This window comes from Ranitomeya imitator, chromosome 3 (genome assembly GCF_032444005.1).
Source record: "Ranitomeya imitator isolate aRanImi1 chromosome 3, aRanImi1.pri, whole genome shotgun sequence".
Lineage (NCBI taxonomy): Eukaryota > Metazoa > Chordata > Amphibia > Anura > Dendrobatidae > Ranitomeya > Ranitomeya imitator.
The window spans coordinates 679,074,826-679,102,443 of record NC_091284.1 but is presented as its reverse complement, the minus strand read 5'-3'; the positions used below and the strand labels follow the sequence as shown (position 1 = coordinate 679,102,443).

At 48.0% G+C, this 27,618-nt stretch overlaps 1 protein-coding gene across 3 annotated transcripts in view; it reads right to left on the bottom strand.

The window, feature by feature from the left end:
* SMARCC2 (SWI/SNF related BAF chromatin remodeling complex subunit C2) overlaps window positions 1–27,618 on the bottom strand; it is a 124,853-nt gene that overhangs the window by 54,272 nt on the left and 42,963 nt on the right. For all 3 annotated transcript variants that reach the window (XM_069758402.1, XM_069758403.1, XM_069758404.1), the window contains exons 9-15: window positions 21,749–21,880; window positions 17,921–18,036; window positions 4,572–4,696; window positions 4,277–4,336; window positions 2,609–2,646; window positions 1,718–1,848; window positions 1,438–1,509 (exon numbers count right to left, since the gene is read on the bottom strand). In XM_069758402.1, the coding sequence (XP_069614503.1) occupies window positions 1,438–1,509; window positions 1,718–1,848; window positions 2,609–2,646; window positions 4,277–4,336; window positions 4,572–4,696; window positions 17,921–18,036; window positions 21,749–21,880 (674 nt within the window). The remainder of the gene's footprint in view (window positions 1–1,437; window positions 1,510–1,717; window positions 1,849–2,608; window positions 2,647–4,276; window positions 4,337–4,571; window positions 4,697–17,920; window positions 18,037–21,748; window positions 21,881–27,618) is intronic.

The following is a 27,618-nucleotide window of genomic DNA, read 5'->3' as shown; positions in this document are numbered from 1 at the left end:
TATGTAGTTTTCTTTTTTTTTTTTACATTTACGCTGGTAACCAGGGTAAACATCGAGTTACTAAGCGCGGCCCTGCGCTTAGCAACCCGATGTTTACCCTGGTTACCAGGGGACTTCGCATAGTTGGTCGCTGGAGAGCTGTCTGTGTGACAGCTCTCCAGCGACCACACAGCGACGCTGCAGCGATCGGGATCGTTGTCTAGATCGCTGCAGCGTCGCTAAATGTGACGGTACCTTTATACATGTTGACATCATTTGACATATGGTAAGGTTTCAATAGTAGAAATTAGGACCATCACGAATAGGGTCACCTTGACGCGGTGGGATGGTCTTACCTTTTTTTTTTTTTTAAATCAAAATCATGTTAACCAAGTACCCTAATGTTATTTTCATGCACTATTGCTATTTATTTATTGCAGGGAATTTGGTCATTTTGTTTTTATCTTTGGTTTAGATTCATATATAGGTTTAAGGAGAAATAAAAATGCAACTTAACTTGTATTTCCTTCTGTTTCTATGCTGATGAGTCAGGGTGGCGATCGCTCATCCATTGTCCATTACAAATTAGCTGTCAGTCAGCAAAGCTGTTAATCACTGTATAGGACCACCTACTGGACTCCTAAACCTTTCCCCACAAAACTCTATACTACTCTGTTAGTTCTTACAGCTCTATAACACGATGTCTGCGGTTTACTATCAAAATTGAATTTGACAGGTTTTCTTTAAAGGTTCATTTCCATCTTCATAAATGGGTATTGTTGGATAGTGCTTGTAAATTCTAGCAATTTACTACTCATTAAAATTTTCAACCGTTTAAGACACTAAAACTTATCTTTTCTTTAGAACTCGTTGCCTTGGAGACCGACCACTGATGCTAGACAACAATACATACATGGTTGTTAAATAGTGTTTACAAGCGCTTTTCTATTGAGCTTAGAAACACTTTTTTGAAGAGGGCTGGGATCATCAAAGTGCGTTGTTACCACCTAATATTTTTCTTTCCAAGTTTCAGTGCACTGCTTACAAGCTAGATAGCAGAGGTGGTCAATCTCCAAGACAACGAGCTGTAAACAAAAGGAATAAAAAGTATTAATGAGCTTTTCGCCACACCATTTATTATGCGTTCAAGCAAGTGCATTGCCGCTACACTCGAATGTGTATAAAAGCTCCCTGTTCTACTAATTAATGCAGGTCCCAGCTGTAGGACCCCACCGATCACCAAGACATGACTTGTACATAGGTGATAACTTGTTTTCACAGGACAACCCCTTTAATATCTCAAGAACGGCTTAAAATTTTAAGAAGCAGCAACTTACAGAAGTGCTTGTTTTTACTGTCTGAGAATATCCATCTACGGGAATAACAATTCAGATGAGCAGTAGACAGAAGTATAAAAACTGGGCTAATGACCATAGCATACAATTAGGTAGCACTCACATCTCCGGTGTTTTAGACTTGTTCTTGCCATTAAAAAACTCAGGTAGTGCTCTTCGCTCAATGGCATGTACACTGCAGAAAGAAGAAATTCCAATGAAAGGCAAAAATGAACGGGTTGTGATTATATATATATATATATATATATATATATATATATATATATATATATATATATATATATATATACATATATACATACATACACACACACACATACATACATACATACATACACAGTATATATCTTGCATAAAAAAACCAAAAAACAATCTTTTGTTACCTATTATAATCGAACCATGCAGCGTAGCTGGGGATGATAATGTGGTGTGTTTGTTCAGTTACATTATCTTCATGAAGATCAGAAGTCTTCACTTGTTCACTTTTGATCCCTGTAGGGCTCTCTTCTTCCTCCTAGGAGAAAAATCGAAAATGCGCAATCAGGCCTTGTTCTCACAGTACTGTTCCTGACAAAACAGGAAAGAGAGACCTCTACATGGAGAAGTTTGAGTGCTTAGATATATTTGAATTTTTTTTTATAGCTAAAAACATCCTAAATTCAAGTTTTAAATTCTACCACCCCAGTACTGATTTTGGGCTATGTATTCCCATCATAGGCCGATGGCATGTTTATGTCAGTTATCATAGTGACTTACACTATATATGCCATTGTTTGCCCATCGTTTAGGTCTAAATGCTCATAGTTCACAATATTAAACTAGAAGGGTATATATAAATTTATTTTGAAATGTTACTGAACATCAGAAAGATTATACACTGAAACAAGCAAGTTCATAAACAGTTCTTTGAGACCACTTTTAAACAATGAAATCCACAGCAGAAAGCACCACATAGATTGACCTGGCTGAAGTTCAGTGCAATTAATCTGTGGCTTTTCAGAAAAAAATCGGCCATTATTCAATGTGGATTTTTTTTTTGTTTTAATCATGAGAATAAAAGATAAAAAACAATCTAATTTCACATGCATTTACAGCAGTATCGCTTAACATTGTGAGCAGATTTGACAATAAAGATATATACCGTATATCATGTATTTTGAGTGTTCATACATTTGTAAGCTTTGGTCTCCTTTGTACCAGGGGATCGAGCCAAAGGGGGAACATTAAAAGTAGAAGCAGAGTAATGTCAAAATGTCAACTTGTGTAACACGGACCTTAGTGATAGCATCCATACTCTCATCTTCCTGTTCATCTGTTAAGAAAAAGATGATGGTATTAATGACAATAATGTTGCTCTGAGCAACTGTGGCTTATATATCTTTTTAGTAAAGGTAAAATAAGGAAGGAAGGAAAGGAAAGGAAATGAAGGAAAGGAAAGAAAGGAAGGAAAGTAAGGGAAGGAAAGGAAGGGAAAGGAAGGTAAGGGAAGGAAAGGAAGGGAAGGAAAGGAAGGAAATGTAAGAAAGGTAGGAAAGGAAGGAAAAAGAAGGAAGTGCTCAGACTGGTTAATTTTAGATTCTAATAAATATTTGACTTAGAAACTATTTAAAACTAGATGGTGGCCCGATTCTAACGCATCGGGTATTCTAGAATATGCATGTCCACGTAGTATATTGCCCAGCCACATAGTATATTGGCCAGCCACGTAGTATATTGCCTAGCTATGTAATATATTGCCCAGCTACATAGTATATTGCCCAGTCACGCACTATACAGCACAGAGCCACGTAGTATATTGCCCAGCCACGTAGTATATTGCCCAGCCACGTAGTATATTGCCCAGCCACGTAGTATATTGCCCAGCCACGTACTATATTGCCCAGCCACGTACTATATTGCCCAGCCACGTACTATATTGCCCAGCCACGTACTATATTGCCCAGCCACGTACTATATTGCCCAGCCACGTAGTATATTGCCCAGCCACGTAGTATATTGCCCAGCCACGTAGTATATTGCCCAGCCACGTAGTATATTGCCCAGCCACGTAGTATATTGCCCAGCCACGTAGTATATTGCCCAGTCACGTAGTATTGCCCAGCCACGTAGTATATTGCCCAGCCACATAGTATACAGCACAGAACCACGTACTATACAGCACAGCCACATAGTATGCAGCACAGAGCCACGTAGTATATTGCACAGCGACGTAGTATATTGGCCAGACACGTAGTATATTGCCCAGCTACGTAGTATATTGCCCAGCCACGTAGTATATTGCCCAGCCACGTACGTAACAGGTTAAAAAAAATAAAATAAACTTGCTCACCTTCTGAAGGGCCCCTTGTAGTCCTCTCGCCTGTGTGCGGTGCACGCGGCAGCTTCCGGTCCCAGGGTTGGTATGAGCACAGGACCTATGATGACGTCGCGGTCACATGACCGTGACGTCATGGCAGGTCCTTCTCGTATAGCATCCTTAGCACCGGAACCTGCCACTTGCACTGCCGAGGACAGGACGACACGTCGGAGGGTGAGAATAACGTTTTTTTATTATTATTATTATTATTTGTAACAGTAGATGTTTTTACTATTGATGCTGCATACGCATCATCAATAGTAAAAAGTTGGCCACACAGGGTTAATAGCTGCGTAACCGGAGTGCGTTACACCGCGCTCCGGTAACGCTGGCATTAACCCTGTGTGAGCACTGACTGGAGGGGAGTACGGAGCGGGCACTGACTGCGGAGAGGAAGGAACGGCCATGTTGCCGCCGGACTGATCGTGGGCGTTTTGCCACGACCAATTAGCGACTTGGATTCCATGACAGACAGAGGCCGCGACCAATGAATATCCGTGACAGAAAGACAATAGGACAGACAGAAAGACGGAAGTGACCCATAGACAATTATATAGTAGATCAGAAAAGCAGAGTAAAAACTCACCTAGGTCAGTCACTGTACCACCTTTCACTGGGGCAGATTCAGAGTCTTTCTTGGTATTAACTAAAAAAATGGCGAAATACATACATATCTGTGGGTAATGTTGTATACTCCAAGAAAATATCTTATGTTTGGACTATACAATGCACTTTTTATCGTGTTTAATAGTTGGTCAGGGAAGCCCAGCAGTGGTTGCGGGAGAACACGCGTGTGAAAATCAGACTACTGAAAGAGGCCTTATACATGTAGTCAGTTGACAAACTTCATATACAGATACATAAAACAAAAAGAAAAATACCCGTTTTTGGGAGCGTAACTTCTTCTACATTAGGCACTGGGGATGGCTCATCCATATCTTTTGTCAGATCCTCTTGTTCTTCCTCCCGATGACCCCTTTTTGACTTGTTATAAGGTGTAGATGGTCTATACAGTACAGGTATATAAAGTTAAAGAAAATGCTGTTAAAGGGTTATTTCCTTCTGAAGATATGCCATACAAGTCTGATAGATGTAGGTCCTAGTTATTTAGAAAGTGGGCTTAATTACATGCCATCGTGAATGAAGAGGTGGCTAAACATGTGAGGCTCCCTCCAATCACCGGTATGGTAGTTCCAAAAAACAGGATTTTTGGTTGCTTACCGTAAAATCTGTTTCTCGGAGCCTCCATTGGGGGGCATAGGAACCATGGGTGTATGCTGCTGCCACTAGGAGGCTGACACTATGCACAAAAAAAAGTTAGCTCCTCCTCTGCAGTGTACACCCCACCGACTGGCATTATACACTTCAGTTAGTGAGAAAGCAGTAGGAGATAAATAACAAGGTTGAAAACCATAACCACAAACATGAGAACTGTAAACGTGAGAACAGTCATAGAACATAGAACAACAGAGACTGAATAACAGTGGGAGGGTGCTGTGTCCCCCAATGGATGCTCCGAGAAACAGATTTTACGGTAAGCAACCAAAAATCCTGTTTTCTCTATTGCCTCTCATTGGGGGACACAGGAACCGTGGGACGTCCAAAAGCAGTCCCTGGGGTGGGAAAAACAGACTTCCATCAGGTCAGAGGACTCACCACTGCCGCCTTCAAAATCCTTGTGCCTAGGCTGGCGTCCGCCAAAGCGTAGGTATGGACCTTGTAAAATTAGGCGAACGTGTGGATGGAAGACCAGGTTGCCGCTTAGCAAAGCTGTAGGGCGGAAGCCCTGTGGTGTACCGCCCAGGAGGCGCCGACTGCCCAGGTAGAGTGAGCCTTTACCCCAGGAGGGGGCACTCTGTTCTTGACCCGGTAAGCCTCCAAAATTGCCGATCTGATCCAGCGGGCAATAGTCGCCTTGGAAGCCGGCAAGCCTCTGCATGTGCCATCAGGAATGACGAAAAGAGAATCAGTCTTCCGGAAAGCGGACGTTCTATCCAGGTAGATCCTCACTGCCCTGACGAGGTCCAGCTTGTTCAGTGATCGCTCCAGAGGATGAGTCGGAGCTGGACAAAAGGAAGGTAGAACAATGTCCTCGTTGAGGTGAAATGTGGAAACCACCTTAGGAAGAAAGGAAGGCGGAGGCCTGAGGACCACCTTGTCCTCGTGGATAACCAAGAAAGGAGGTTGGCAAGAGAGCCGCCAACTCGGAAACGCGGCGGATAGAGGTGATGGGCACAAGAAAGGCCACCTTCCAAGACAGAACTGATAGGGGAACCTCCCTGAGAGGTTAAACGGGGGAAACCCTCAGAACATCCAGTACCAGATTTAAATCCCATGAATCCACAGGGGCCCTGTACGGAGGGACAGCATTTGCCACTCCTTGAAGGAAGGTCTTAACCTGTGGCCGAGAAGATAAAGTCTTCTGAAAAAGGATGGAGAGCGCAGAAACCTGGCCCTTCAGATAACGAAGAGCAAGGCCCGAATCCAATCCTGCCTGAAGGAAGGCCAAAATGGAAGGCAGGGAAAAGGGCATAGGTGAAACGCAGTTGGACTCACACCAATGGAAATAAGCCTTCCAGGTACGATAGTAAATCCTGGAAGACAAAGGCTTTCTAGCCTGGATCATGGTGTGAATCACCCGGTCTGAGAGGCCGGATACTCTTAGAACTGCGGTTTCAACAGCCACGCCGTTAAACTGAGCGACCGAGAATTCGGGTGGCAGATCGGACCCTGAGACAGCAGATTGGGTCTGTCTGGAAGGCGCCAAGGGGAGTCCGCGAGAAGATTGACAATGTCCGCAAACCAAGCTGTCCTGGGCCAATCCGGGGCAATCAGAATTACTGGCACCCCTTCTGCTTTGATCTTTTTCAACAGCTTGGGAAGTAAGGGCAGGGGTGGGGACAGATAGGACACCACGAACTGCGACCAAGGAATGGCCAGAGCGTCGACGCCCATTGCGAGTGGGTCGCGAGACCTGGAGACGAAACGAGGAACCTTCCTGTTCATTCGGGACGCCGTGAGGTCCATGTCCGGAGTCCCCCATCGAAGACCAATCTGATTGAAAACCTCCGGATGCAAGGACCATTCCCCTTCCGCGAGACCCTCGCGGCTGAGGAAGTTGGCAGCCCAATTGTCCACGCCAGGGATATGCACCGTGGATAACATCAGAACCGTTGCCTCTGCCCAGAGGAGGATCTTCGATACCTCGGCCAAGGCCAAGGAGCTCCGAGACCCCTGAGAATCCTTTCCCAGTGACGAAGTGACAGAAAGATGGCACGAATCTCGAGGATATTGATTGGCAGAGTTGACTCCTGCGCCGACCAACGACCCTGAAATGTCAGGTGGCGAAACACCGCACCCCAGCCGAGCAGGCTGGCGTCCGTCGTCACCACCTGCCAGTGAACTGGAAGGAAGGACCTGCCCTGGGAGATGAGAGGGGATGTCAGCCACCAGTTGAGAGACTGTTTGACCCGGGGAGAGAGTCGAATCAGACGATGCAGGGAAAAGACAGACCTGTCCCACTGAGACAGTATGGCTTGCTGAAGAGGCCGCAAGTGAAATTGGGCGAAGGGAATCGCTTCCAATGTTGCTACCATCCTCCCCAGAACCTTCATGGCCGATCGCAAGGAGGGAAACCGGGGACCCTGAAGCAAGCGTAAGTCCCGACGAAGGATGGATCTTTTGTCTTCGGGAAGGAAGACTTTGGTCTGACGAGTGTCGAAGAGCATGCCCAGAAAAACGATGCGCTGAGAAGGAATAAGGCAGGACTTTTTCTGGTTGACTAGCCACCCGAAGCGGGCTAGGGTGTCGAGGACAATTGACAGACTTGCGTGATCTTGAGAAAAGGACGGGGCCTTGATGAGGATGTCGTCGAGGTACGGAAACAGAACCAGGCCTCTGACCCTCAAGATGGCTGTCAGCGCCACCATAATCTTCGTGAAAACCCTGGGAGTGGATGCAAGACCAAACGGCAGGGCGATGAACTGAAAATGGTCCTGGAGCACCGCAAAGCGCAGGAATCGGTGATGTCCCGGGAATATCGGGACATGGAGGTAGGCGTCTTGAATATCTATGGAACACAGAAATTCCTGAGCCTCCATGGAAGCAATTACTGAACGACGGGATTCCATCCTGAAGTGTCTCAGACGAACTCTCCTGTTCAGCAATTTGAGATCCAGAATGGGACGAACCTTGCCGTCTTTTTTCGGTACCACAAAAAGATTTGAATAGAAACCTGTGAACCGTTCTTTTCCTGGGACGGGAACGATTACCCCGGCTTTGAGGAGAGAAGCGATGGCTGCGAAGAAACCCGGGACTAGAGCGGGGTCTCTTGGAGGTCGGGATTCGAAGAAACGATCCTTGGCTCATGAAACGAACTCTATTTTGTATCCCACGGATACAACTTCCCTGACCCATGCGTCCTCTACTGAGGAGATCCAGACGTCCCTGAAGAAGAGGAGACGGCCGCCCAGAAGTTGGCTGGGGTTTTGCTGAGAGTCATGCCGAGGTGGATCTTCCAGTCCTGGACCTGGAGGCTCTACTCTGGGAGTAGTGAGGATGCCAGGAAGGAGTGGGTCTAAAGGATACCATCTTCTTCTCTTGACATGCCTGTGACCTCTGTTGCTGGTGGGAAAAGGAGTTTGACGCCGCGACGAAAGGGCCGAAATTGCCCTCTAGGAGGAGGGCGACGAGGTTTGGACTGGGGAAGAAGAGAACTTGTGCCCCCAGTGGCATCCTTAATGATCTGGTCCAGCTTAGAACCAAAGAGACGTGAACCTTGAAAAGGCTGGCTGGTAAGGGACTTTTTAGAAGACAAATCCGCCTGCCAGGCCTTGAGCTAAACGGTCCGGTGGATGGCAACAGCATTGCTGGACGCCTGAGCCGCACAAGACGCGGCATCCAGGGAGACGGAGACCAGGTATTCACTCGCGTGAGAAATCTGGTTGGCAAGCTCCGCCAGCTGTCCGGGTGGAGCTCCGTCCAGGATGCCCCGACGGAGTTGTTTGGCCCATTTGGATATGGATTTTGAAACCCAAGTGGAAGCAAAAGCCGGGCATAGAGTAGCTGCAGCCGCTTCAAAGGCTGACTTAGCGATGGATTCTATGACCCCATCGTTAGAATCCTTCAGAGATGCTCCGCCGGACAGTGGAAGGACCATGTTGGTGGACAGCCTGGAAACTGGAGCATCCACCGAAGGAGAAGCAGTCCAATTAGCGGTGAGCTCCGGAGAAAAGGGATATAAAACGCCAAGTCGCTTTCCTCTCTGAAAACGTCTGGTCGGATTCTCTCTTTTTCTGGTCATGATCTCCTCGAATTCAGGGTGAGGCGCGAAAAACTTGGAAGGTGGTTTAGCCCATCTAAACAAAACCGCCTAATCTGCGGGATCCGTAGAGGTACCCTTGATGCCACAGGTCTGATTTATCGCTCCAATGAGATTCTGAACCATATCCCTCATGGTAGCGATTTGGTTAGAATCCAGCTCCGAAATATCCTCCGAGGGCGCATCAGAGAACGCCTCGCCTGACTCAGGGAGGAAGACCAGGGGGTGGGGGGAAGTCAACCGCAGAGAAGGACCGTGTGGCGAGATGGAGCGAGAAGAGGACTCAGACAGGCGTTCCTGTCTGGACCTTTTGCAGCTTATAATGGAGGGCTCCGACGGAGGTTCCTGCGACCCGCTGGCTACAGCGGGGGTCTGTAGGGGTAATCGATCCAGCACGGACACCAGAGTTTGAGACACCCGAGTTAAATCCGCTACCGATTGTGACAGAGAGGAGGCTCAGCAAGGGGTGGGGGTATCACTCTCAAGCGGAGCAGCCGGAGGATCCTGGGCGGTGGGAACAATCGGGTTGCTGCAGGTATGACAGAGTGAGGAGGACTGACCTGAGGGAAGTTTGCAGTTACAGGACGAACATGCAAAATATTTGACTAAGGCAGAAGAAGCAGAGGAAGAAGTAGGAGGATGAGAGCGGCCTCCCTTAGAGGTAGACATTTTGAAGGGTCCCTGAAGAAAATGCCAGAGGGTTAGGGGACAGGGGGCAGAGGGGAGTGAGTCTGCAGTGCAGAGCTACTCACGGCAGACGAAAAAACGGATTCCAGGTTGGAGGAAGCTGTCCAGCTTGCGGGTGGACCTCCGGAGAGAAGTTGAGCTCCTGCTGCAATCTGAACCGCAGACGGTGACCGCTGAAATGGCACAGGAATGTGCGCTCTGGAAGGGGGGAGCGCGATGTGTGGCACCAAGCAGCAGCGTAGAGGGAGGGGCGGAGACAGCCGTGCGCCCAGGAGCACAAAGATGGTGCCGGTGGGCGGAGAGTGCAGGACAGAGATTGTTGGGCGGTAGAAAGCCCGCCCGATGAAGCAGAAGTGGGCGGAGCGCGGCACCGGAAGTAGGCCCGGGCAGAAGCCGGGGCCTAAATTAGAGGCTGCGACCGCTGGAAGAAAGAGCCATGGCGCCGGAGCAGTGCGCCTCAGTTAGAAAAACGGCGCGGCAGCCTGCCAAGGCTGTCACGCTAGAGAGGACAGAGCGGCCGCCGTGAAACCCGCGGCGCCACAGCAGTGTGCCGCAAGGAGAAGTGGCACGGCAGTCTATCAGGGCTGTCGCACTTGGGAAGGTAGTGCGGCCCCATTAAAACCGCGGTGCCGGAGCAGTGCGCCGCAGGAAGAAACGGCACGACAGCCTGCCAGAGCTGTCTCACTGGAGAAGGTGCACCGGGGCAGTGCGACCGCCGGGATAGGAAGAGGCGCGGCAGCCTGTAAAGGCCCCGTGCCGGAATAGAAGGTAGACGGGCCGCAGCTGCCGCATGGGAAGGAAGAAACGCGGCTGCCTGCAAAGGCCGCCGCGCAATACAGCAATCCCGGGCCGTGCTGCTGCAATCTGGAGAAGTTGAGCACCTGCTGTGTAAGCGACGACCAGGTATGCTGGGAGCCCCTTTCCAAGAATCCCCCTTGAAAGATCTGGGATGGGAATGGGGAAATACTCACTTTAAACCTCCCACGCCGATACTAACCTGAAAAGGAATGAGACGTCCAGGGAGCTGATGGACGTCCTCGTCTCCGCAACCGACAGGCTCTGGTGGGCGAGTGGGTGGGGGACGGAGCCAGGACCGGACTTCTGAGAACGCTTGTGTGCTAGGATCATGGTCCTGCTGAGGGATCTATGAGGATACGGGGTGGCAGTACATGCCGTACTCATAGTCCGTATTGTGGGACTACAGTTGTGACTGTTCACCCTGTATCCCTCCGGAAAACCTGAAATAAAACGATGCACATTGAGGTAGATAAGGGTCTAATGAAAGACCCGTGTCCACCTCCTACTGACACTAAGTTAAACTGAAGTGTATAATGCCAGTCGGTGGGGTGTACACTGCAGAGGAGGAGCTAACTTTTTTGTGCATAGTGTCAGCCTCCTAGTGCCAGCAGCATACACCCCATGGTTCCTGTGTCCCCCAATGAGAGGCGATAGAGAAATATTGGACCTCTTAATGCATTTCCTTGCAAAGTGTCTGCCATGCAGTTGCGGCTGCCTGTACAAATCATTCCTGTGTTCCTTAATTAAAATGAATAATGGGCAGATATCAGACACCCTATAAGTTTATAACAACTGTGGCGAAGAAAGACAAGCACTGGGAATAGCAAAAATGTATTAAGTGGAGCCAAGTGAAATAGGGATTTTTGTGTACTCACCGTAAAATCCTTTTCTCCGAGCCATTCATTGGGGGACACAGACCATGGGTGTATGCTGCTGCTACCAGGAGGCTGACACTAAGTAATACAAAAAAAAGTTAGCTCCTCCCCTGCAGTATACACCCTCCTGCTGGCTCCCAGCTAACCAGTTCGGTGCAAAAGCAGTAGGAGATCAATAACGACATATAAGCGTAAAGCATGTCACATTATATATAAGAGTATAACATATCAAAAGATAAATACAAAGCATAAGCTAATAACAGGGTGGGAGCTGTGTCCCCCAATGAATGGCTCGGAGAAAAGGATTTTACGGTGAGTACACAAAAATCCCTATTTCTCCTTCGCCTCATTGGGGGACACAGACCATGGGACGTCCCAAAGCAGTCCCTGGGTGGGGACAACATCACCTCAGGCCGTGTAGCCGCTACTTACAAGTGCGCCACCGCGGCCTGCGAAGTCCGCCTGCCCAGACTCACATCTGTGGAAGTGAGTGAATTATAGTGCTTCAAGAATGCATGCGGCCTGGAGGAATTCGCAAGCTTGCGGTCGTGCTTGCCGACGTCTGGCGCCTAGAGCCCTCAGGCAGGGAGATAGGCTGACATCTAGCACGGAAGGACTCCTGGATGGAGAAAAGAATCCACCAGGCTAACATGGCCGAAGAAAACGGCTAAACCCTTCCTGCGACCATCAGGAAGCCTACTTACCATCGAAAAACCCGAGTAAAGTGTCCAACCTTTGGAAGGACGTCGTCCTCGATACGTACCCACTCGGAGCACTCACTTCTTCCAGATTATGGAGAACCCATTCCGCTTTGTGGACTAGAGCCGAAGGAGATGAGAGGACGATGCCCCTGCAACAGGGGGAATATAATACCCCTTGGCAACGAGGGAAGGGGATGGCTAAAGGGCAACCTTGCCTTGATGGTAATAAGGAAAAAGGAAAAAAAACAGAACGTCGAGATCTGAAGACTCATCAGGAGGACAAGAACGCAGAGAAAGAAGGGGAGTGACCCTCCCTGATAGAAAAGTCTATCCGGATCAGAAAAGGAGTCACTGTAAGATGCCCAGGACCATTAAGGTCCCACGGATTTAACGATACGCGGTAGGGAAGAACTATAGGTTAAGGCTCCCTGCGAGAAAGACCATATTTCCAGCTTGTCGCAATAAGACGGAAAAATACTAGTACCGCAAGCGAGAAAAACCTGACATGGTCAGTGCGGGTCTCCCAGGATCACTGGGTCCCTTCCCGCTTCCGAAAAGATTTCAGACGTAGAGGAAGAGAGGTTATGGAAATTGGTACCCTGGAAGAACAGAGCATGCACTGCGATGGACTTGGATCGCGAGGCCAAACCATGAACTGGAGTACATTGGCGTTCAGCTTGGACGCCATCCGAACTACCTCTGGGGTACTCCAGTGAAGGCAGGTCCGATGGAAGACTTCCGAGTGAAGTTCCCACTCACTTGAGGAGAAACCCGGACGGCTGAATATGTCTGCCGCCCAGTGTTCTACTCCAGGGTATGTACTGTTGAGATCACCGAAGATAGATCTCGGCCCATCGGAGAGTGCGAGGTACCTTAGCCATGGCGCTTGACTGTGGGTACTTGCTAGATTGTTAACTTGTGGCACAGCCGTGGCATTATCCAACTGAAGACCCGCCAGAAGGCAGAGGACCTGCTGGAGGAATAGCCGTACCAATCGGATCTACAGAGAGATGATCGGGAGAAGAAAACTGGCAATGGTATTTCCTAAAAACCATTGGGCCAGGAGAAGGCTCTGAATGAGAAAGGAGCTCAGAGACTACCCTTTGAGAGCCTGATTGACTTGCAGAACACGAGCGCAGCGAAGGAAACCGCTTCCGTTGATGTCCTTTCCCTCAGAACTCTCCTAGCGAACTGAATGAACCGAGGGAATGAGAGATCAAGTGCGCAAGTTCCCTGCAGAAGGGCCACGACCTAGACTCGAGAGAGAATAACCATCCTTCTTGGGCAGGATCATCCTCAAAGAGGATCTGCTGGGCTGGGAATGAAGGAAAAAAACTTGACTAAGTTTAGCTGCTAGCCCAGTAGAGAGGTAATTGCAAGTGATATAGACGACTCAGCGTAGCCCTAGGAGAGCGGCTACAAAGTCGACAAAATAGGGCAGGACGACCATGCTTCTAAGGTGCAAGAAGCACATGACAACCGTCATGACCCTTGCGACCACTCTGGTGTGGTAGCCAGGCCGAAGGGCCAGGTCGTGAAAATGCTGTTCGCGAATAGAAAGGTGAAGAGATTATTGTAGAGAGGAGAAATAGGGATGTGAGGGTAAGAATCCCGAATGTCGATGGATGCCAGAAAAAAACCACCTTTTTCTGTTGAAGTAATGGCTGAGCGGAGGAACTCCATCCGAAAAAAGAAAGGGCCTTGTCAAAGGTTGTTAGAAGTTTGAGGTCCAGGAATGGGGATACTCTTCATTCCCTCCAAATTGGAACCAAGATCCCTTAGATCTAGACTGTCCTGGACAATGCTTCCACTGCTGGTTGAGTCTGAAGAAGAGATACGATCCCTAGCTAGTCTCCCGCTCAGAAGATTTGATTGGCCAGCTATACTGTGGAAAGAAGTAGTTAAGGCCAGTGACCCGGAGACTTTCATTCCCTCCCTTTGGTCAAGCAACCCATGTGGCGGCTAAGTAAGGGTAGAGCTGAACCCGAAACCACAAGACGGAACGAACTAGATTTGCTATCCGACCGTCTGTGGTATCTTAATTGATGATACACCGGCCAGAATACTGGTAGGAATACCACAAGAAATTCTGCCCGGTTAGTCTGCCAAGTGGCAGAATGCGGGACTGTAACCAGCAGGTCTCTGCCATCGTCGTGCAGAGAAGAAAATAAGGAAAAAACCTCGATCCACCATCTACTTAACAGGGACGTGGAGAGGAATCGTCCGCTTTCTTGCATCTGATACAAAGGGGGGAAACCCTCCTTGCTGGGACGCCACAAATGTGTGCCTCCGTACATCCCCAGAATTGAGGTTTCCGAGTGAACAGGGCAGGTTGTCTGGCGATAGGCCTGGATGCCGAAGAAGATACATGGAGGCGACACTCCGTGTGCTCGTCTGTTGAAGGTGTGGGGGGAAATCGGAGCCCTTTAAGGGACCCGTCGCCCATAAAATTCCGACCAGGTATGGCATCCTATTTAGAGGCTTCTGTCCAGTGCATCACCCGTCAATTTGTTGATGGAGATTTTCTAGAGCCTGTACGTTTTTCTAGAATACTTGCGGCCCCTGCTAGCCGACGGCTCCCATTGTAGGAGAGGGAGCATGTTGAGTGCTCCAGAGCTCAGTTAGGGTGACCAGCTTAGGATAGACGATGTGCCCTTAAGACCAGTAAATACTGGTCATGCGCCTATAAGACTAGGGGTTACTGGTCATATGCCTTTAAGACCAGGGAATACTGGTCTTGCGCCTTTAGTAAGATGACATACTGTTCATGTGCCTTTAAAAGTAGGGCATGCTGGACAAGTGCCTTCAAGAACCAGGGCCTACTGGTCATGAGCCCTTAAGAACCAGGGCATACTATTCATGTACCTTTAAGTCCAGGAAATACTGGTCATGTGCCCTTAAAACTAGGGCATGCTGGTCATTTGCGTTTAAGACCAGGGCGTACTGGTCCTGAGCCTTTAAGTCCAGGGCATAGTGGTCACGTGCCTTAAAGATCAGGGCATACTGGTCGTGTACCTTTAAGACCAGGGCATACTGGTCATGTGCCTTTAAAAGCCAGGGCATACTGGTCATGTGCCTTGAAAACCAGGACGTACTAGTCATGTGCCTTTAAGACCAGGGCATACTGGTTATTGCGTTTAAGACCAGGGGATACTGGTCACCTGCCTTTAAGACCAGGGCATACTGGTCATGTGCCTAGAAAACCAGGACGTACTAGTCATGTGCCTTTAAGACCAGGGCATACTGGTCATGTGCCTTTAAGACCAGGAAATACTGGTCACGTGCCTTTAAGACCAGGGCATACTGGTCATGTGCCTTTAAGACCAGGGTATACTGGACACGTGTCTAGAAGACCAGGACATGCTGGTCACGTGCCTTTAAGACCAGGAATACTGGTCATGAGAGGAATGCTGGACATGTGCCTTTAAGACCAGCAAAGCTGGTCATGTGCCTTTAAGAACAGGAATGCTGGTCATGCGCCTTTAAGACCAGGAATGCTGGTCATGTGCCTTTAAGACGAGGGCATACTTGCCATGTGCCCTTAAGACCAGGGCATACTGGCCATGTGCCTTTAAGACCAGGGTATACTGGCCTGATAAGTACTAAGTAAAAGGTGACCGGTTTCTGGCAGAGCAGAGAATGCTGGGGAAGTGACCCTTTTAAAACTAGGGGACCCTTAAGACCAGGGAATGCTCGTCCTGGGTTTATTAAAAAGGCATGGAAGGCTGGGGATGCACCTATGGGCCCAGCGTCTACTGGGCAGAGTATCAAATACCAGGGAATGAGGTCGTGAGATCGGAGGTTAAAAATTAACTTTCGTTGCTGGGAACTCACAGCTCTCTGTTTCCAAGCCTGCACACCTTACCACTGTACTATACACTCTGTAGTTGCAGGAGCACCAGAGATTGCAGGCCTTAAGTATATAAAAACAGGGAAAGCTAGTCTCCTTAATGCTGCCGGGATGCGTGCCGGGGGGGGGTAGGGGATTTACCTTACTCAGATTCTGAGTCCCCCGTCTGGAATAGCGCTGACTTCAGCGCTGAAAAACCGCCGGCCGCAGCCCCCTCCAGAAGAAATAGTGACCGGCAATGGAGGAGGAAGAAGATGGCCGCCGAGATCTCGTCTGGAACGAGAAGCGCCTGAATAGGGGGGTGGAGCCGCTAGAAGGATGTCGGCGGTGGGCGGGGCTTCCCGGGATGCGGCCTACACAGGGCCGAAGCCGGGGACTAAATTTATGGCTTTGGCTGGCGCGCACCCGCAGAGAGGGGGCAAAAGGCCGCGAAGTTCTGTGGAGACCCTGCCGCTGTGGAGCCCTCCTCTGACCGCCGGAAAGAACGAAATCTCACAGCACTTACCCCAATATTGGCAGATGCTGCAGGTCAGAGCTGTGCCCGGGTAGATAGGACTGCAGGGTTGGGGAGCCTCCATCCACCATCCCTGCAAAAGGGGGGTGGAGAGGAATCGTCTGCCTCCTTCCATCATCCGCTTTTTCAGTGGTGATGCAGTGGGGGCTGCTCGGACGCCACGCTGGAAGGTGCCTCTGTACAGCCGAGGGTAAAACCTGGTGGACAGGGCTGAATGTCCGGCAATAGGCCTGGCTGCAGAAGAGGATACTGAAGGTGAAACTCCAGTGCTCGTCTGATAAGGGAGGGGGGAGATCGGTGCCCTTGAAGGGGCCCGTCGCCCCTAAAATCAGCTCAGGCAGTGGCTTCCCACGTCGCAGGAGAGGATACGGAGAGGTAAAACTCCCGTGCTCGCCTGTTGTTGGTTCGAGGAGATCGGAACATGAAAGAATCCGTCGCCCCATTCGACCGTAGTAAAAAGTAAAAAACGGTAAAAAAAAAAAAAAGAGTTCTTTGGGTCTGAATAGCAGACCCGTCCGTGTGCCTCCTACGGACACTAAGCAAGAACTGGTTAGCTGGGAGCCAGCAGGAGGGTGTATACTGCAGGGGAGGAGCTAACTTTTTTTGTATTACTTAGTGTCAGCCTCCTGGTGGCAGCAGCATAACACCCATGGTCTGTGTCCCCCAATGAGGCGAAGGAGAAATATCCAATAGCAAATTAACAATTAAATTATAATTAGTAAATAAAGAGGGAGATGATCGTGGCTGACATCACTTAATGGGTTTGTTTGTTTTTTTTAACTGTTTTTACTACAACTTTTTTTTTAGTTTATGAAAACACTTAGTAGTATACACCATTGTAGGTTTAAAAGAAAACACAAAACTGTGAGCTCATACCCCATATGAATATTACTTCAGACAGATTTGCACCCCATGGTAATAAGATCCATCATACGATTTTCAGGTGTAACAGTAATATTTTCATTGAATTATCCCTTTTACCCAGTATATAAATCGGGTTCATCCCACCTTCCTGACCAGGCACTTTTTGGGGTTTCATTGTAAATGTTCTATTAATGGCTCTAAATAAATGTTCTCACTTGGATATTCAAATAGTTTTGGTCCCTTTTTTTGCCATACATGGGACTTAATTCTTATGTCATTTTTATATTTTTTGCTGAATTTTGCAGGAATATGTATGTAAAAATAGGAACGTTGCTTCCTTTGAGTATACAGCCGCCATACAGTTCCAGAGATATGGGCCTTTTTATGTAGTGCCAATTTTTACAGTTAAGAGTAATAATACAGAGCAGCCTTTAAAAATTAATGCAAAATAAAAAGGCCCATATCTCTGGAGACGTATGGCGGCTATAAGAAAAAAAAAAATTTGAATACTCAGAAGCAACGGGAATGCAATAAATAGCATAAACTGGTCACTTCTGACCTGGTGACAGATCCTCTGTAAAGAAGTTTTGTAACAAAGCGAATGCAAGTTTATGAACCAACCCTTTCTTGACATTCTTCTTTTTTGCTTCTGCACTTGGAGGAGGCGAAGGAGAACGTTTTCTCTTTTTATAATTGGGTCCTTTCTTGTCCCTGCGATCTGAATCAGGACTGCTTACCTTTAATGAGAAGGCAAAAGCAACACTAAAGATTCAACATTGGATACATCTGTTCCTGTCATATGCTGTGACCTCCTAATTTTTGGGAAGTAAACCATAAAAACTAACCTTTTATTATTACCATAAATCAACAATAGAAGCACATATAAGAAACTTTGTAACACCTATCCAACATCACTGAAGGGGGCTTAATTGTCTCCTCTCCAAATCGCACCTCACCACCTGTGCGCTCAACCCCATCCCATCCTACCTCCTCCCCAACCTCACCACTCTTATCTCATCCCTAACCCACCTCTTCAACCTATCACTAAAGGTACCGTCACACTAAGCGACGCTGCAGCAATACCGACAACGATGTCGATCGCTGCAGCGTCGCTGTTTGGTCGCTGGAGAGATGTCCCACAGACAGCTCTCCAGCGACCAACGATCCCGAAGTCCCCGGGTAACCAGGGTAAACATCGGGTTACTAAGCGCAGGGCCGCGCTTAGTAACCCGATGTTTACCCTGGTTACCGTTGTAAATGTAAAAAAAACAAACAGTACATACTTACATTCCCGGTGTCTGGTCATGTCCCTCGCCTTCAGCTTCCCGCAGTGACTGAGTGCCGGCCGTAAAGTACAGCGGTGACGTCACCGCTGTGCTGTGCTTTACGGCTGGCCGGCGCTCACCAGTCAGTGCGGGAAGCTGAAGGCGAGGGACATGACCAGACACCGGAAATGTAAGTATGTACTGTTTGTTTTTTTACATTTACAACGGTAACCAGGGTAAACATCGGGTTACTAAGCGCGGCCCTGCGGTTAGTAACCCGATATTTACCCTGGTTACCAGTGAAGACATCGCTGAATCGGCGTCACACACGCCGATTCAGCGATGTCAGCGGGAGATCCAGCGACAAAATAAAGTGCTGGACTTTCCCCAGCGACCAACGATCTCCTAGCAGGGGCTAGCTGGACGGACACTGGCACCTATTTTATGGGTAAGATAGGCATGGGTGACTAGTTTTTTGGTGCCCACTTGGGCTAGTTGAATAGTCACACTTAAATTTAGTATTACCGAACTAGGCACTATGCACTTTTATATGATATACTAGCCGTCCCTGATCTGTGTTCAGAGGTGATAGGCCCCTGTCAGATTTATCTACCCATGGTGTAACCTTCAGTGTCTTATGTCCTACGTACATTAGCTCTGCGTGTACCTTGTCTTTATAGTGTCTATCTATTTGCATTGTTATATTTAGAATAAAATTTGTTACCATTTTTTATAAATGTTGATGGGTCGTTTCTACTCCGTTTAGTTGTAGGATATATTGATTAGTGGAGTTTTCCCCTGTTACATATGTCCATCCCTAGGGCATATCCCTGTTTGAGGTTCTATTTTGATATGCATCAGTGGTATCTAGATCTCCCAGCAGGGGCCTGATCGTTGGTCGCTGTCACACATAACGATTTAGTTAACGATATCGTTGCTACGTCACAAAAAGCAACGATATCGTTAACGATATCGTTATGGGTGACGGTACCCTAACTTCAGGCACCTTCCCTTCTGCTTTCAAACATGCCACAATCACGCCTATCCTTAAAAAGCCAACCCTCGATCCAACAGCTATGTCCAGCTACAGCCCAATATCGCTGCTCCCATTCGCTTCCAAACTCCTGGACCAGAACGTCCACGCTGAACTTTCCTCCCACCTCTCATCTAACTTGCTCTTTGACAATCTACAATCTCCGCCCCCATCACTCAACTGAGACAGCCCTGACCAAAATCACTAACGACCTACTTACAGCCAAAGCTAAACAAACAGTACTCTGTACTCCTCCTTCTAGACCTGTCCTCTGCTTTCGACACAGTTGACCACTGCCTCCTACTATAGATCCTCGCCTCCCTTTGGCATCAAAGACCTCGCCCTATCCTGGATCTCCTCATATGTTTCCAACCGCACATTCAGCATCTCCCACACTACCTCCTCATCCTACCCGCTCTCTGTTGGGAATTCCCCAAGGCTCTGTTCTAGGACCCCTGCTCTTCTCAACGACATCACGCTTTTCCCTGTTCCGGAAGTCCGCTGCCTTGGAGTAACCCTTGACTCTGCCCTGTCCTTCAAACAGCACATCCAAGCTCTTTCTACCTCCTGTCGCCTCCAGCTCAAAAATATCTCCAGAATCCGTCCTTTCCTCAACCGTCAATCTACTAAAATGCATGTGCATGCCCTCATCATCTGCCTCCCTGCTAACACCCTTGCAACTCTCCAGTCCATCCTTAACTCTGCTGCCCGACTAATTCATCTCTCACCTCGCTACTCCTCAGCTTTCCCCCTCAGCATATCCAGTTCAAATTACTAATACTGACGTACAAAGCCATCCATAACCTGTCTCCTCCATATATCTCTGAAAGAATCTCCCGATATCTTTCCTCACGTAATCTCCGATCTTCCCAAGACCTCCTCTCCTCCACACTTATTCGCTCCTCACCCAACCGCCTCCAAGACTTCTCCTGAATATCCCCCATCCTCTGGAATTTTTTGCCCCAACACGTCCGACTGTCAACCACATTCGGATCATTCAGACGAAACCTGAAAACCCACCTCTTTAGGAAAATCTACAGCCTGCACTGACCCCGCTGCCTCCTCACCACTACCGAAGCTACCGCCTCACCAACACCGGAGCTCCTGCAACCCTCAACCTACTGTCTCCTCCTTCCCCATAATCCTGTAGAATGTAAGCACGCAAGGGCAGGGTCCTCGCCCCTCTGTATCAGTCTGTAATTGTTCGTTTGCTTACTGTAAGTGATATCTGTAATTTGTATGTAACCCCTTCTCATGTACAGCACCATGGAATCAATGGTGCTATATAAATAAATAAATCAATCAATCAATAAATAAATAATAATTACCCATTCATTCACAGAAGCTACTTAAATCTGTTTTCCTGGAGGAATCTACTTACAGCTGCTGCCTACTAAAGTCTATGGTAAAGGGAGAGTGAAGCAGAGACACACAGAGAAACAGCAGTAGCTTCTAGTGACTAGTGTCTGCAGAACAGAAAACTGCTAAAAAATACAGGATATTAGTCATATGAAAGCCAAAAGAAGTCATGTATGTACACACAACAAAATATTGTGAGAAGTTCCCTGGAATGTCAGGTACGCTCTAAACATAGAAATAAAAAAATTACCAATCCCCCCTCCTCCCCCCCCAATAAAAAAGCAACTATTATTTAAAAGAGCCTGTAGATCTAAGAATAGGAAGTTTCAGGTAGCCATTGGAAAATGTTTTCTATGATAGACCCAAATGAGCATATATCTGGCCATATTTCTGCTGGACTCAGAATGGGTTATTTCAATTCTGGGGATCTTCAAGCAATGCAGATAAAAATCTAGAAGGACAAAATTACTTAAAGAGGTTGGCCACAACTTTTTTTTTTATTGATGGCCTATCCACAAGATAGGCCATCAATATCTGATCAGTGGGGATGCGACACTCGGGCACCCTTGCCGATTACGCGTTACTGGCCGGAAGTTTTCGGATGCTGGGGGAGCACAAGGGCTCCATCAAAACCTTGTTAGCCATGGCTGGGTACAGCCATGCCTTTGTTAAATAAAAAAAATTAAAAAGATAAGAAGTACATGTATCTCTTCAGAGAGATTATAGCAGTTAAATAGACAAAAAGCATAACAGAGTGACCTCTACAAGGCCGGTTTGCAGTAATGAACTTACCTCATCAGTTAAGGTCTTGGCTGAGATCTTCTTGCGGCGTGTAACTGGACTCTTTTCATCATTCACCTCATAATCTTCTTCATTCATCCACTCGTTGAAGAGATCAGTGTCGAGAATCCACTTGGCATGGACCTGGAGTGAAAAATGTGGAAAGTTTTCATTAGCACAGTTAGCAGCAAGTATGAATGTATAGTTTAACAAATCTTATATGAACACAAAATGTAGACTCAGATTCATTAATTTAAAAATATGGATTTGAAAAGTTGAAAAGAAAATGTGAAATAGGGATTTTTGTGTACTCACCGTAAAATCCTTTTCTCCGAGCCACTCATTGGGATACAGAGGACCATGGGTGTATGCTGCTGCCACTAGGAGGCTGACACTAAGTTAATACAAAGAAAGTTAGCTCCTCCTCTGCTGTATACAGTGCCTACAAGTAGTATTCAACCCCCTGCAGATTTAGCAGGTTTACACATTTGGAATTAACTTGGCATTGTGACATTTGGACTGTAGATCAGCCTGGAAGTGTGAAATGCACTGCAGCCAAAAAGAATGTTATTTCTTTGTTTATTTTTTTTTTTTAAATTGTGAAAAGTCTTTTCAGAGGGTCATTTATTATTCAACCCCTCAACCCACCAGAATTCTGTTTGGTTCCCCTAAAGTATTAAGAAGTAGTTCAGGCACAAAGAACAATGAGCTTCACATGTTTGGATTAATTATCTCTTTTTCCAGCCTTTTCTGACTATTTAAGACCCTCCCCAAACTTGTGAACAGCACTCATACATGGTCAACATGGGAAAGACAAAGGAGCATTCCAAGGCCATCAGAGACAAGATCGTGGAGGGTCACAAGGCTGGCAAGGGGTACAAAACCCTTTCCAAGGAGTTGGGCCTACCTGTCTCCACTGTTGGGAGCATCATCCGGAAGTGGAAGGCTTATGGAACTACTGTTAGCCTTCCACAGCCTGGACAGCCTTTGAAAGTTTCCTCCCGTGCCGAGGCCAGGCTTGTCCGAAGAGTCAAGGCTAACCCAAGGACAACAAGGAAGGAGCTCCGGGAAGATCTCATGGCAGTGGGAACATTGGTTTCAGTCAATACCATAAGTAACGTACTCCACCGCAATGGTCTCCGTTCCAGACGAGCCCGTAAGGTTCCTTTACTTTCAAAGCGTCATGTCAAGGCTCGTCTACAGTTTGCTCATGATCACTTGGAGGACTCTGAGACTGACTGGTTCAAGGTTCTCTGGTCTGATAAGACCAAGATCGAGATCTTTGGTGCCAACCACACACGTGACGTTTGGAGACTGGATGGCACCGCATACGACCCCAAGAATACCATCCCTACAGTCAAGCATGGTGGTGGCAGCATCATGCTGTGGGGCTGTTTCTCAGCCAAGGGGCCTGGCCATCTGGTCCGCATCCATGGGAAGATGGATAGCACGGCCTTCCTGGAGATTTTGGCCAAGAACCTCCGCTCCTCCGTCAAGGATCTTAAGATGGGTCGTCATTTCATCTTCCAACAAGACAACGACCCAAAGCACACAGCCAAGAAAACCAAGGCCTGGTTCAAGAGGCAAAAAATCAAGGTGTTGCAGTGGCCTAGTCAGTCTCCTGACCTTAACCCAATTGAAAACTTGTGGAAGCAGCTCAAGATTAAAGTCCACATGAGACACCCAAAGAACCTAGATAACTTGGAGAAAATCTGCATGGAGGAGTGGGCCAAGATAACTCCAGAGACCTGTGCCGGCCTGATCAGGTCTTATAAAAGACGATTATTAGCTGTAATTGCAAGCAAAGGTTATTCCACAAAATATTAAACCTAGGGGTTGAATAATAATTGACCCACACTTTTATGTTTAAAATTTATAAAAATTTAACTGAGCAACAAAACTTTTTGGTTTGTAAGATTTATGCATCTGTTAATAAATCCTGCTCTTGTTTGAAGTTTGAAGGCTCTAACTTATTTGCATCTTATTAAACCTGCTAAATCTGCAGGGGGTTGAATACTACTTGTAGGCACTGTACACCCTCATGCTGGCTCCCAGAGAACCAGTTCAGTGCAAAAGCAGTAGGAGAACATTAACATCATATAAGAGTACAAAATGTCAAACTAACGAAAAACACCAGCCATTAGGCTAACAGGGTGGGCGCTGTGTCCCCCAATGAGTGGCTCGGAGAAAAGGATTTTACGGTGAGTACACAAAAATCCTTGCGTTTCGTTCGCCTTATTGGGGGACACAGAGGACCATGGGACATCCCAAAGTAGTACCTGGGTGGGAAAACAACAGAAGACATCAGGCATCGCATAACAACTGCCTAAATGTGCACTAGCGCAGCATGCAGAATTGTTCTGCCCAGCCCCACATTAGCCGAAGATTATGGTGCTTCGAGAAAGTATGTAGGCTAGACCAAGTCGCAGATTTACAGACCTGCTCCGCCGACGCCTGATGCCGAATGGCCCGGGAAGCACCCAATGCGGTAAGACTACGGAATGGTGAAATGAATCCACCTAGCTATCATGGCCTTTGAAGCAGCTAGGCCCTTCCTGTGGCCTTTAGGAAACACGAACAAAGAATCTGACCTTCGGAAGGACGCCGTCCTCGATACATACCTTCTCAGAGCTCTGACTACATCCAGAGTATGGAGAGCCCTTTCCACGCTGTGGACTGGAGTTGGACAAAATGAAGGAAGAACAATGTCCTCGTTAAGGTGGAAGGATGAGACAACCTTGGGCAAAAAGGATGGGGATGGCCTGAGGACAACCTTGTCCTGATGGAAAATAAGATAAGGCGCCCAACAGGACAGAGCAGCCAGCTCCGAAACCCGCCTGATTGATGTGATTGCCACGAGAAAAGCAACTTTCCAGGACAGAAAGGTGAGTGAAATGTCCTGAAGTGGTTCAAAAGGAGCTTCCAGTAAGATTCCCAAGAGTCTAAAGGCATGCTATAGGGGGGAAGCACATGAGTAACCCCCTGAATGAACATCTTCACCTGAAGTTTTGTCGCAATCGTACGTTGGAATAAGACCGATAAGGCAGATATCTGGCCCTTGGGCGAGCTAAGCGCCAGGCCTCAGTCCAGACCGTTCTGTAGGAATTCTAAAATGGGGGGGAACAGAGAAGACGAGGGGAAAACGTCCACGAGCTTTGCACCAAGCAAAAAATGTCTTCCAGGTACGGTGATAAATGCGTACCGACGCAGACTTACGAGCACTGATCATTGTGGACGCGACCGGTTGTGAAAAACTAGCCTGGGTCAGAATCCAGGATTTAACGGCCAAGCCGTTAAATACAGGGCAGCTGAGTTCTGGTGGTAAATCGGCCCCTGGGAGAGCAGATCTGGACGATCCAGAAGTCGCCAGGGTACATCGGTGACGAGGCGCACCAACTCTGCGAACCACATCTGGCGTGGCCAATCCGGAGCGACCAGGATCACTGGAACCCCTTCCGCCTTGATCTTTCTGATGACTCTTGAAAGAAGCGGGGCAGCGGGGGAAATACGCAAGGAAGACGGAATTGTCACCATGAAAGAACCAGAGCATCCACTCCTATGGCTCTTGGATCTCGTGACCGAGCTATGAACCTGGAGATCTTGGCGTTCAGTCTGGATGCCATCAGAGCCACATCTGGGGTCCCCCAAAGAAGACAGATCTGTTGGAAAACATCCGAATAAAGTTCCCACTCTCCCGAAGTGAGACCCTGGCGGCTGAGGAAGTCTGCCGCCCAGTTTTCCATGCCTAGTATGTCTACCGCTGAGATTGCCGAGTGGTTCCTTTCTGCCCATCAAAGAATGCGAGATACCTCGCACATGGCAAGCCTGCTGCAGGTACCCCCTTGATGGTTGATGTATGCCCCAGCCGTGACGTTGTCCAATTTAATTCGGATGGGGTGACCAGCTAGGCAATAATTAAACTGCAGTAGCGCTAGCCATATCGCTCGGATTTCCAAGACATTGATTGGAAGTTTCGATTCCTGAGATGACCAGCTGCCCTGAGCAGTGTGGTGACGAAAAAATGCTCCCCAGCCCAGAAGACTGGCATCGTTAGTCACCACTAGCCATTGAACCGGGAGAAAGGACTTTCCCTGGTTGAGGGAAGAACTCAATGCCACCAGCTGAGAGTCTGCCTGACCCAGGGATATAAAGGCACGGATGATTGACCTCGTGGAGACCAAAACATCCAACACCGCGGAGACACCATCACGTGTTTCTCAACGCAGTGATCCAGAACACTGCCCCCAAATATGCAAATGCATGTAGAGGAGCTGCGGAGACACCATCACGTGTTTCTCAACGCAGGCAGTGAATAGCCAGGCCTTTCCCCGGGAAGGAACAACCAAGGGAAGGGCAGCATCCAATAAAGGAAAACATCCAATAAAGGAAAACCACCTATGCCAAGCATAGTATCCATCCACAGACAGCTGTTTCGGGGTTTTTGCCCCTCATCAGTGTGGAGTAGGAAACTGGCTATCAGGAGCAGTGCCTAGTAGAAAGTCTATAAAGGCACGGATGATTGACCTCGTGGAGACCAAAACATCCAACACCGCGGAGACACCATCACGTGTTTCTCAACGCAGTGGTCCAGAACACTGCCCCCAAATATGCAAATGCATGACCCACGGGGATAGGCGACACTGGCAGTCGAGGGAGAACAGGTTCCTGTTCCAAGCCACTAGAAGAGCATGCTGTAGGCGACGGAAGTGCATCTGTGCGAAAGGAACTGCTTCCATTGCTGCCACCATTTTGTCCAGTACTCTCATCGCAAAGCGAATGGAATGAGGGGATGACTGAGAAAGTGTCGGCTCCTTGCTGAAGGGCTGGGACCTTGTCTTGAGGAAGAATTACCAACCCTCGAGAGGTGTCCAGGGTCATGCCTAAAAAGGATATCTGCTGAGCTGGAATGGGGGAAGACTTGTCTAAGTTTATTAGCCAACCCAGACGAGAAAGAGTATCTCAAATGATACGAACGGACTCCGTCCAGTCGTGGAAAGAAGCACCCATGATCAGGAGATCGTCCAGATAGGTTAGTACGACCACGCCCCGAGAGTGCAGGATAGACATGACAGCCGTCATGACCTTTGTGAAGACCCTGGGAGCGGTAGCAAGGCCGAAGGGCAAGGCCGTGAATTGAAAATGCTGTTCATCAATGGTGAAACGCAGGAACTTTTGATGGGGGGGGGGAATTGGGATGTGCAGGTAAGCATCTCAAATATCGAAGGATGCTAGAAACTCCCCTTTTTCTATTGAGGTGATGACCAAACGCAGAGACTCCATGTGGAAATGACGGCCCTTGACAAACTTGTTCAGAAATTTGAGGTCTAGTATGGGTCTCACTTTTCCAATCCTTTTTTGGGACAACAAATAGGTTGGAGTAGAATCCCTTGAATCTGTCATTTTCCGGAACCGGGAGAAAGACTACATCGCGGTACAAAGAGTCTATGGGTCGGGAAAGAGCCTTTGCCCTTGCAAGTCAGGGAGGAAAGAAATGAACCAGGGGACGCAAAGAAAAATCAATTTTGTATCCGTAGACACCAAGTCTCTGACCCATTCGTCATGCACAACTGAGAGCCAGACCTGGTGAAACAGAAGTAGGTGACCGCCTACCCTGCTGGTGTCGACCGGATAACCCCATAAGTCATTGGGCGGAAATCTGTGGGACCTAGATCCTGACTGTTTGGGCCGGCCCTTCCATCGCCGATTGGACCTAAAGTATTCTTGGGGTCCTCTGTTAGTGCACTGAGAGCGTGCTGATACTGAAGAGGTAGAGGACCAACCCTGATTGGAGCAAAAGGATCGGAAACGGATTTGTTGCTGATGCCGAAAAGGTAAGCCTAAGCCTCTGGTGGGGAATAAATTTGCTCTTTCCTCCCGTAGCA